The sequence below is a fragment of the Accipiter gentilis genome, chromosome 23 (genome assembly GCF_929443795.1).
Source record: "Accipiter gentilis chromosome 23, bAccGen1.1, whole genome shotgun sequence".
In the NCBI taxonomy this organism is placed as follows: Eukaryota; Metazoa; Chordata; class Aves; order Accipitriformes; family Accipitridae; genus Astur; species Astur gentilis.
In genome coordinates, this window is record NC_064902.1 from 5340163 (window position 1) to 5350814 (window position 10652).

Below are 10652 nucleotides of genomic sequence, written 5' to 3' on the forward strand. Positions count from 1 at the left end.
ATGAGCAGCCCAGGAGGTTTTATTTAAAGCTGGTGCTGGCTACAGGACCTGCGTGGTTGGCCACGGACCGGGGAGCGGAGCTGCCCACGGCTGCGGGGCTGGGGCATGTTTCAGCATCCCCTGCCCATCCCCAAACCCTGCCCTTGCCCCCACCCCAAGCTCTGGACGTGCACCCAGGGGGTGATGCCCATCACGGGCCCCCTCCTCTTTTCCAGTTTCTTGTTCTAGGGGATTTTTGCCCCAGAATTGGAGTGGAGGGGACATCCTCATCGGGAAGAGCTCCTTACAGATGTGACATCTGCCGCCGCTGCCAGCAAAAGGAGTGGAGAAAGCCGGCTCATCTGGCAGCGGGCATTGGTTGGGGGCTCAGCCGCTCTCCCCTGCTCCTGGGGAGTCCCAATTCCAGCCACTGGGCATGCCCTGGGGCAAAAGACGCACCATCCTCTGCACAGGCAGTGGCAATTAGGGCGCAATTAAGTGAGGCTGGTAATGATGCTTGGTCACCACGCAGAAGCCCCAAAGCTGGTTCAGTGTGCTGCGCCAGGACCCTGTGCAGGCAGGCAGGGTGGGTAGCGGTGCCCAAAAGCAGGCAGCACGGGGCTGTACTGTGGGCTGGGTGCCACCGTGTCCGCCGCTGTGTCCACCGCTGTGTCCACCGCTGTGATCGCATGTCCTGGGCACCGTGGTCCCACGGGCACCTCAGTGCCCGGGACACTGTAATCCCATGGCCAGGCACCCGTGAACCCAAGGGCACCCTGATCCCATGCCCAGGCACCCATCATCCCAGGAGCATCATGATCCTGTGGGCACCGTGATCCCAGGCACTCATCATGCCGTGATCCCGAGGCGCCGTGACCCACACCCTAGGCAGCGGGATCCCAGGGGCACCATCACTCCGTGCCCAAAAGCGTGGTGCTCCCCACACCATCTCGCGCCCCACAGCCACCCTGGCCCCACAGCCAGGCAGGTGCCTCGAGCCCACCTGGCTGGCAGAGCCCACGTGGCTGGCAGAGCCGTCGGCACAGCCACCGGGGCTATATTTAGCCACAGCTGAAGAGGGTGGAAAGGGCCGTACCCAGCGAGATGCCACCTCCCCACCATGGCCCCAACCGCCCAGGTAAGGGGGCAGAGGCGAGGGCCACGGCTTGGCACCCGCTGCCATTTGGGATCGCCTGTGAGCGGGGCCACGGGGGACGGTGCCCAGGGTGGCCACGCCAGCACCGGTGTGCAGGTGCCCTCCCGTGGCTGGCACAGGAATGGTGGGTGCACCCTCACCTGTGCCCCCCACGAGGTGGGTGCCCCGAGGGGGTGGGAACCCGGAGTGGGGAGCACCGCCCCCCCCCCCCCAGGGGTACAGGGGTGCTGCCAACCTGGGGCATGGCCCCCCTCAAAGACACAGCCCCAGCCTGGGAACAAATATAATTAGGTTTTAATGAGTGATTTGAGCAGCCAAGGGGCTGGAAACCCCATGGGACACCTGGGTGGGCCAAGCCGCCCCATGGCACCCGCTGGGGCTGAGCCCGGGGCCCCGTGGCACCCAGCCGCTGTGGGGCTGAGCCCCAGACCCCACGGCACAGCCTCACCGGCGTGGGGCTGAGCGCCCCAGCACCCAGCCAGTGCAGGCAGCCCATGGCGTGGGACCAAGCCCGGGCAGCACCCAGCGGGGTCCGGGTGTGATCCGTGGGAAAGCACCCCAAAGGACCCGGCTGCCTCCCAGCACCCATCCCATAGGGAGGGTGTCCCGTAACACCTGGCTGCACACCGCAACCCTCCTAGGGAGAGCGTGCCCGTGGTGTATGGGGGTCCAGGACCCCCACAGTGCAGGGCACCGCATCAGCACACGGACGTGTCCTCCTCCTCTTCCTCCTCTTCCTCCTCCTCCTCCTCCTCGTTATCCTCATCCTCGCCATCAGGCAGCTGCCCCAGGGGGGCAGGGGGGAAGGGGGGGCCACACTCCAGATTGACGTAGGTGACGGCCAGGTTGACATAGTGCTCACCCTCCAGCGTGGCCAGGACACGCTCCAGCTCGCCCACCAGCCCCGTGAAGGATGGCCTCTCCTCAGGCGCCGGTGCCCAGCAGCTCAGCAGCACCCTGTACCTGCCCCGACACCCCCGTCAGCACCAGTGGCCCCCCGGGACCACCCCACCCCGCCACCCTGCCCATCCCCAGCCCCACTCACAGGGTGTCAGGGCAGTGGCAGGGCTGCGGAAGGCGTCTCCCCCGCAGCAGGTAGCTGGCCATGTCGTAGGGGTCCACCCCGGGGTACGGCGATGCCCCCCGCGTCAGCAGCTCCCACATGAGCACCCCGAAGGACCACTGCCGAGCAGAGAGCCACCATGGGGGGGGGCAGGTGGGATGGGGACAGGGGTCAGGGGACAGGGACGGGGGTTGTGCCTACCACGTCCGACTTGGTGGTGAATTTTTGGGTCTGGAGGCTCTCCAGTGCCATCCACTTGACAGGCAGCTTGGCGTGGCGGTGACACTGGATGCTGTAGTACTCCTTGCCGAACACGTCCCGTGCCAGCCCGAAGTCGGCCACCTTCACCGTCAGTGTTTCATCCAGCCTGCGGGACAGAGTTTTGCGGGGGAGGGCGGCCACCAGGCAGCACCCCCCATGCCCACAGGGTGACCCCATGGCAGGGCTCCGGCGGGTACGGCCGCACTCACATGCAGTTCCTGGCCGCCAGATCCCGATGCACAAACTTCTTCTGGGCCAGGTACTCCATGCCCAGGGCCACCTGCAGCCCGAAGCCGATGAGATCCTTCACCGTGGGGCTCTGCAGGGTGGGAGTGGTGAGCGGGGTGACCTTGGCCCCCCAACACATTCCCCACCCCCAAGGGTACCCCCTACCCGCTCCTGGGCGCGGATGAAGTGGCGCAGGTCCCCATGGCGCATGTAGGGCAGGACGACGAGGGGCAGCCCGTGGCGGGGCAGGCACACCCCCAGCAGCGAGAGCACCTGGGGGTGGTGGAAGCTCTTCATGAGGATGCCCTCGCGTAGGAACTCCTCCACCTCCTCCACGTCCGTGATGCCTGCCGAGAGCCGAGCCGTGGGGCGCCCCGCCGCCGGGCCGTGCTGTGGGACCGCGCCGTAAGACCGTGCCGCAGCACCGCACCGCGGGAGCGGGCGCTACTCACGGTGCAGGGACTTGACGGCACAGTGGAGGTCGCCCAGCAGCGGGTCCGTGTAGGTGCCGTGGTAGACGCTGCCAAAGTGCCCTGCGGGGACAGGTGGCATGAAGCTGGCACCGCGCATGGCGAGCGGGTGACGTCAAAGCCAAATCGGGGTGCGGCGTCACCTTTGCCGATGACCTGGTGGCGGTGGGTGACGAGCCGCTCCTCGGGGATGAGGATGTCCTTCACCTCCTCCAGCAGCTCCGGCCTCAGGTCCTCCAGGCAGCAGGATGTGGCCCTGAGCAGGGGCACAGGGGAGCCACCACCCACCACGCCGGCGCTGGCACCGGTGCCGGCGAAGCGTGCCCGGGTCCCCACTGGGCCAGGACTGCCTGCCACGGGCAGCACTGCTGGGACAGGCGGAGGCAGGGTGAGGGCTGGGCAGGCACCCAGCACCCCACCACCCACCGGTGACCACCCACTTACCCAGCACCTCCCTGTAGTCGACGCCGGGCCGCTGAGTGGTGATGGGGGGATCGCTGCGGCCGGGCTGCACCAGCAGCTCCAGGTTCTCCGTCCCTGCGGGCAGCGGCGGGGTGGGTGCGGGGTGGCGTGGTGGGGAACCAGGGGTCAGCGGGGCGCCCGGCGAGCGTGGCACTCACCCCTTCTCTTCCTCCAGCGCCAGCGGAGCAGCACGGCGGCCAGGATGCAGCAGACCAGGAAGGTGACGCTGGTGCCCAGGGCCAGGCTGGCGGCCAGGTCCAGCGAGGCGGGGGGGGGCAGCACCCAGCCCAGCGCCTCGCAGGCACCATTCACGCAGATCTGGGCGAGCAGGGGCTCAGTGGGGACGGGATGGGGGACACCGAGGCTGGGGGTCGCCCACCCAGGGGGGTGCCTACCTCCACGGGGGCCCCGGCGGGGGGCAGGCGCAGGTCACGGGGCAGGCGGCACGTCACCTCATTCTTCAACACGTTGGGGTGGCAGTCCAAGCCCCCCACCGTCATGGTGATGTTCATGCAGGTGGCCACGGCATCCAGCCCCAATTGCTGCCCAGACACAGCGCCCTGAGCCCGGGGGTCCTGGCAGCGGGGGACCCCCCCCCCCCCCACCTTGGCTCACCCCGCTGCCCCACGTACGTCCACCTCGATCTCATCGTCACCGGGCTTGAGGCGGAGGCGCCCGCCCTCCTGCTCCCACTGGAAGACCTTGGGCCGGGGGTAGTAGCGGAGGCGGAAGAGCTGGCGGCCAGCGGCACCGTCCAGCAGCACGCTCAGGTTCCCCAGCGCCGTCTCCACCTTGCTCTCGAAGGGGAAGGCTGGGCTTTGGCACAGCAGCCGCTCCGGCACCCGCGGGCCCTCGCACTCCTGCGGGCAGGGGGAAGCTGGGTGCCAGCGCGGCACCGTGCCCGGCGCTGGGGAGGGCAGGGTAGGGCCGGGGTGCGGGGTGACGGCCTCCTGCTCCAGCGCTTACCGTGGCTTCGGTCCTCACGCCGCCGGCTTCAAAGTGGATCTTGGCACGATACACCGAGTCCAGGTGGGTGCCGATGACGGTGAGTATCGAGCCCCTGTGGCAAGCGGGGGTCAGGGCTCCAGGGTCCACGTGGTCCCCAGGGTGCATGTGGTCCCCGGGGTGCATGCGGACCTCAGCACCTCGTCCAGCCTGGCCGGGGCGGTGGGGAGGCCAGGGCTGTCCCCCCCATGGGAAGGGAGCCCACGCACTCACTCATAGCTGCAGCTGGGATCGATGGCCGAAACGAAGGGGTCGGGGCGGTACTGGAAGGGCAGAGGGGCCAGGAACTCCTCCCCGTCGATCCACAGGGCCACCTGGGCTGAGCCCAGGCCACCGGTGGCGGGAGTCGTGCACCGAATTGCCTCCTCGCCCTGCCTGGGGACACGGCAGCCGTGGCTGGAGGGGACGGTGGGGGGGGGTCCCTGTGCCCATCCCCGAGCCAGGGACCCCGCTGTGCCCAGTGGGGGCAAGGCAGGGGCGTACCTGGGCTGCCCGACCAGGGGGCACTCGGAGCCGTTGACCATCACCCGCCAGCTGCTCCCCGCTGAGAGGTGGGTGCCGCGCAGGGAGAGGTGGGTGCCACCCCCCCGGGGGCCAAACGGGGGGTGCAGGGCGCTGATGTGGGGCTCCTGGGCAGAGATGGTGTCGGTGGCATGGGTGGGTGAGCTAAACCCCCCCCCAAACCCCAGACCGCCAGCGCAGGGCCATACCACGAAGACGAAGCCGCCGAGAGTGGCGGAGCCGTGGACACGGAAGCTGGAGGGTCCGGTGGGTTCCTCCACGGTCAGCACCACATCAGCCGGGCCCCCCGCTGCTGTCGGGCCCCCCGGTTCCAGCTCACACACCAGCACGTCCACAAAGGCCTTGCGGCGGGAGGTGGGCAGGGGTCTGTGGGGCGATGATGGGGGGTCAGCCCCAGGCTGGGGGGGGGGGGGGCAGCCCCAGACCCGTCTCTGCTGCTGTTTCCCCCCGTCTCTGGCACTGCTGCGCACCTGTGGCTCTTGCTCTCCTCCGGCAGCACGGTGCAGCCTCGCTGGCCCACCGTCACCCGGTAAGCACCGGGGGGGCTGTGGCGGGGGTAGAGGTCCGAGTGGGAGCGGAATGTCATGCCGCAGAGCGTCACCCGCGTCCGGCCCCGCAGCGGGGCACTCCGGGGGTGGAACTGAGGGAGAGGCACCTGTGTCACCCTGAGCCCCAAAAGCCCGGTGACAGTTGTGGGTCCGGAAAGCCCCTTTGCCGGGGGGCACGACGCCCATCCTGGGGAGGGGGTCTCTGGACAAAGCAAAGGTCCCACCAAGTGCCACCCCATTTGCCACCTCCCTCCCCATCTGAGTGCTTGGGAGATGCGGGGAGCGGGGGAGACGGCGGCGCAGACCTACGTCGGTGAGGACGGGTGGGCAGCTGTCCTGGACCCAGGGGCCGGCGCACTCGTGGCGGCGCGTGCACCCATCCCCGCACCAGCCGCAGCCCATGAAGCGCTCAGCTCGCAGGCAGCGCTGGCACGTGGAGAAGTGGCGGCAGCCAGGACCGGTGACGTTCAGGCGCCACACCTGGGGACAGAGAGCGGAGGCGAGTGGGGCACGTGGGGCTCAGCACCCGCTCCGGACCCCCCAGGACCCCCGCTCACCTTGGTGCCAGCAGCGAAGAACAGCGAGTGGCTCTGCAGCCCCATGGCACCCCGCACCGGCGCTGGCTCCCCCAGGGAGAAGTTGGCCAAGGTGAGGAGGTAGGAGCTGGAGCGCTGGAGCACCATCTGCAGCGGGGCAGAGCAAGGGGCTAAGCACACACCACGTGCCGCTGGGAGCACCCCACACCGCCCGACCCCCCATCCCACCTGGAAGATGCGTCCCTCCGCTGTGCCCAGGTGGGCCACGGTGACATCCCCCAGGGCGGTGACGAAGATGGAGGTGAGGAGGACGCCGGCCAGGTGCCCGTTGAACAGGTCCACCTTATGGGAGGCAGCGGGGACGAGGGTGGGCTGGTCCCAACAGCTGGTGTTGGCCACTGGTGCCGAGAGGTTCACCTGCGGCCAAGGGTGGGGTGGGTGCCTTGAAGCCAGCCCCAGCACCTCGATCCCCCCATACCCTCGTGGGTGGGCACCAGCTCCAGCCACAAAATACTCTGGGGAGCACCCGATTGCCTAAGCTCCCTTCCAGGCTGGGAAAATTTTTGGGGAAAGAACACATCCGCAGCCCCTCCCGCAGCCCCCGCACGGCGTCAGATCCTGCCCTCCCCTCCCACCCCATCTGGATGTGGTTATCCGTGCCGGCACCTCTCGGCGAGCACCCCAAAACCAGCCCTCCGTGTCCCCAGGGCTCAGTGGGGGGCTGAAGATGAAGGGGGACCCCAGGCGCCAGGGGGTCCCCACTGGCCCCCCACCGATGCACGGGGCCAGGGATCGCCCCCCAGCTCGCCCTGCCAGTGGCGTGAGTCAGCGGCAGTGAGCCGTCTGCTCCGCGCACAGGAAGAGGAAGGGATTTGGCTGCACCTTGCCCCGCGCCTGGCTGAGAACTCCAAAACTCGTGTCACGGGTGCTTGCTGGGCCCCTGCCTGCAGAGGGGGGCCTGCTGGGGTGCCCGCCCATCCCGCCCATGCTGGAGCTTGTCCCTGGGACACGGTGTTCCTGCCCCACGGCTGTGGCAGACAAGAAACCCCGGTGACTAATTGCGCTTCCGCCCGCGGTTTATTTGCCCAGAGAAGGCGGTGGCCCCGGGGCCCGGGGGGGGCAAGGCAGGAGTGGCTGGGCACCCAATGCACCCTGGCCCGGGAAGCACCGAGGCCCTGTGGCTTCCCAGTCTCCCCAGAGAGGGTGGCCGTCAACGACCCAGCGCCGGGGACAGCCACCGCGGGGCCGGAGCCGGCGTTCCCCGGGGAAGCCACGCCGAGGAGAGGGACTTTTAGCCCGATGCACGGCAAGCAGCGGTGTGCCCATGTGCTGGGACATGTGTCTGCAGCACCCGGCGCGGGCGTGCATGGGGTGCGCGGGGTGGGGCGCACAACCGGATCCATGCCAGCACCCTGCCTCCTCGGTGCGGCCAGGGTTGGCGAAACACGGCGGGCCCTGCGATAGGCAGCGGGCGGCTGGCGGGGCTGACTCACACCTGGGCGACGCCGCTCTCCCCCCCCTCCCGGTCCACCCCGCTTTACCAGCGCTTCCCGGCATTCTGGATCGACCTTCCCGCATCCCAGTCAACCCCCAGGCCCACCGGGACAGACGCGGCACGGGGCGGAGGACTCACGTTGTGCGGGCAGTACTCCACCGGTTGGAAGAAGCTGAGCCCCCGCAGCAGCGGCTGGTGCCCGGTGCCGCAGCACTTCTCCATGCCCTCCTCTATGGCCTGGTTGAGGAGGCGGAGGGGGAAGGCGCAGACGGCCGAGTCCTCCCGCGGCACCCGGCTCTCCAGCCGGCTCTCGGCAAAGGCACCAAAGAGCACCGTGTCGGTGTCATTGATGCCGAGGTCGCGGGCCAGGCGGGCGCCGGGGCGGGCGGCGTGGGCTGCCTGCAGCACGTTGTAAGCTACATCCCGTTCGGCGTCCTCCTCGCCGCCGTGTCGCCGCCGCCGCCGCCGCTTGGACTCGAAGCGGCAGTCGAGGACGAGCTCACGGTAGCGGCGGAGGTCGCGCTCGTGGGTGCTGAGCCGTGCCAGGCGCGTGTGGTACGCTGCCGAGCCCGGCCGCTCCGGCTGCACCATGAGGAAGTAGACGTGGTCCCCGTCGGTGAAGGAGTGCACGTAGTGGATGGTGTAGTTGTCCCGGTATTGCGGCAGCACCGTCAGCCACTGGAAGTCGTCCGAAAAGCCGTCCAAGGTGCCCTTCAGCCTGCGGATGGACACCGACTGCGGGCTGTACCGTGCCGCCACGCTGCTGTTGATGGTGGAGCCGAGGTAGAAGAAAGAAGCGTAGGAGGTGGCCACCACGGTGGCACTTGTCCCCAGGGGGCTGGCCACGCAGTCGGGGCAGGACGCAGGGCTGTTGCCCGTGGCCGAGTACAGGCAGTGCGTGCTCGTGATGGCCACCTTGCCGTCCCGCACCTCCAGCTGGTGCTGGTAGCACAGCCCGTGCCGCGCTGTGCCGCAGCTGTACAGCCATGGCTCCAGCGGGTCCAGCATCAGCAGGACGTTGTCCGTGTCCTCGGGGCCGTCCGCGGCAGCCGGGCACAGGCGGCAGATCTCACACTCAGCGCTGCCCACCGGGCCGGTGACGAGGATGGAGAGGAGGCGCAGCTCGGGGCTGGCCAGCAGGATGCGGTTGCGGATGGCCACGAAGACGGCGGCCGGCCCGGCGGCGTCGGCGAAGACGGCGACATTCTGCACGGGGCTGCCGGCGTCGAGGCCAGGCAGTGTGTAGGGGACGGAGAAGTTCCTGGTGGAGCTGTAAGGGATGCGGGGGCACTGCCAGGTGTCGGCACCCAGCGGGGCCAGGGCGAGCGCCAGCAAGAGGCACACGCGGCATGACAGCCCCATGCTGCACGGTGCCGCCGGTGCGGGGTTATCGATGGTGCTCAGCACCGAGCGGGGTCGGGACACGTGGAGGACAGGTCACCATTGCATCTGCGAAATGAAAGGAGAAAGGGTTTTACCTGCCGTAGTCAGGTGAGGACCTTTGGGCACTGCCGCAGCTGTGTGTGGGGCAGGGGGTGCCGGGGTCCCCTGGGGCCAGCCGATGACAGGAGCTAGCGGGGAAGGATTCGGCCCCACCAAACCTCTTCCCAAATACCGCAAGCAGGAGATGAAGCCAAACTGCCTGCGGCAGGGAGGGACAAATCCTGCCCGCTGCCACCTCCCAGACCCTTACCTGTCCCCCGGAGGCATCCCTGCCCTGCAGGACCCCCCTCCTGGGGACTGGAATGGGGACCCTGCCAGCCCCCCCCCCCTCCCCCGGGAACAAGGACCCCGAGGGCTCCCTGGGGCCGGGGATGGGGACCCCTGCCAGCCCCCGGGACAGCAACGGGGGGACGGGGGATCCCCGCGGGACTGGGACAAGTCCCCTGCCAGCCCCCAGGGACAGGGACCCCGACGTAACCCCCGGGGTCGTGTCATTCGTCCCGTCCCGTCCCGTCCCCTCCCCGTCCCCGCTCCAGCTCACCGGGGCCGGGAGCGGTTCCCAGCCGGGATCCCCGTGGGGTCCGGCTGTCCGGGACTGCCGCGTCCCGTCCGGTCCGGTGCCGAGCCGTGCCGGGCGGTGGGGGCCTCACCTGGGCGCTGCCGTGCCGTGCCGTGCCGTGCCGTGCCGTGCCGGAACGGAGCGGAGCGGGGCCGTGCCGGAGGAGGCGAGGCGGGCCGGGGCGGGCCGGGGCGGGCCAGGGCCCTGCCCCCGGGCCGTGCGGGGCTCCCCGAGGGCCGGCACCGGTACACGCAGCCCGGGGGGGGACGGGGGTACCCGGGGGAACCGGGAGCCCGGGGGAAGCATACGGTGCCGAGGTTCCCGGAGGGTCCGCTGGGCACCCCGGGGGGACGAGCTCGGGTGGGCACGGTGCCCAAAAGGGACACGGGGGAGAGGCGGAGGCCCCCGGTCGGGACACGGCGCGATGCCTTGGTGGGCCAGCGCCAACCGGGTGGCCGTCGGAGGGTCCCCAGGGCCGAGAGGCGGCTGCCGGCATCCCAGGGCGCGTGTGGGGTCCGGACACGTCGGCACCCTTTGGCCCCTCTGTCGCAGCCCCCGGCCCCAGGGCCACCCGTGTCGACACCCCGACACGTGAAATCGCGGCTTCCCCGAAGCCGCCCGTGCTGGCACCACGCTTGCCACTCACTTCCAGGCCAGCGAGGCGGCCTTCCTGGGAGCGCAGCAGGCTCAGAACCGGGGATTCCACTGGGAAACAGGGCCAGGGCAGCCACAGTTTTGCGAGGAGAGCTATGGGGGTTATTTCTGTTGTGCCCGTTCTTTGTCTTGTGTCCCTTTTCACCCCCCTCATCAAGGGCTGCCTGAGGTGGCAGGAGCTGCAAGCGCTGCCGGGACTTGCTGCTGTTCCCAGGGATGAAGGAAGGTGCTTTACATCCCGATGCACCGCACGGATTTGTCCTCCCGGTGC

The 10652-nt window shown here is 69.5% G+C and overlaps 1 protein-coding gene across 6 annotated transcripts; it reads right to left on the reverse strand.

Annotated features, from left to right (window-relative positions):
- Window positions 1-1411: 1411 nt before the first annotated feature.
- On the reverse strand, window positions 1412-10460 carry MST1R (macrophage stimulating 1 receptor). Of its 6 annotated transcripts, none has more exons than XM_049826659.1 (21): window positions 10374-10460; window positions 7864-9174; window positions 6459-6647; window positions 6252-6377; window positions 6004-6174; window positions 5617-5786; window positions 5335-5512; window positions 5108-5253; window positions 4834-4995; window positions 4586-4679; window positions 4252-4479; window positions 4015-4161; window positions 3778-3937; window positions 3602-3694; window positions 3301-3525; window positions 3140-3220; window positions 2853-3034; window positions 2669-2778; window positions 2400-2565; window positions 2181-2317; window positions 1412-2098 (listed from the first exon to the last, which is right to left on the reverse strand). In XM_049826659.1, exons 2-21 carry the CDS (start codon window positions 9085-9087, stop codon window positions 1834-1836), a joined length of 4254 nt encoding a protein of 1417 aa, XP_049682616.1. In that variant the 5' UTR covers window positions 9088-9174; window positions 10374-10460; the 3' UTR covers window positions 1412-1833. The 6 variants fall into 6 exon arrangements, with proteins under 6 accessions (XP_049682616.1, XP_049682617.1, XP_049682618.1 ...); XM_049826660.1 differs by having other exon boundaries at window positions 3301-3522; window positions 4838-4999; XM_049826661.1 differs by having other exon boundaries at window positions 1412-2092; window positions 4838-4999.
- Between the last annotated feature and the right edge of the window lie 192 nt (window positions 10461-10652).

What these genes read in the sequence shown, in the direction of transcription:
- MST1R (XM_049826659.1), bottom strand. Translation starts at nt 9,087, where the DNA reads ATGGGGCTGTCATGCCGCGTGTGCCTCTTGCTGGCGCTCGCCCTGGCC. An exon ending in TCTTCGCTGCTGGCACCAAG is followed by an intron (nt 6,175 to 6,251) that starts GTGAGCGGGGGT and finishes CTCTGTCCCCAG; the next exon opens with GTGTGGCGCCTGAACGTCAC. An exon ending in GCGTGAGGACCGAAGCCACG is followed by an intron (nt 4,480 to 4,585) that starts GTAAGCGCTGGA and finishes CCCTGCCCGCAG; the next exon opens with GAGTGCGAGGGCCCGCGGGT.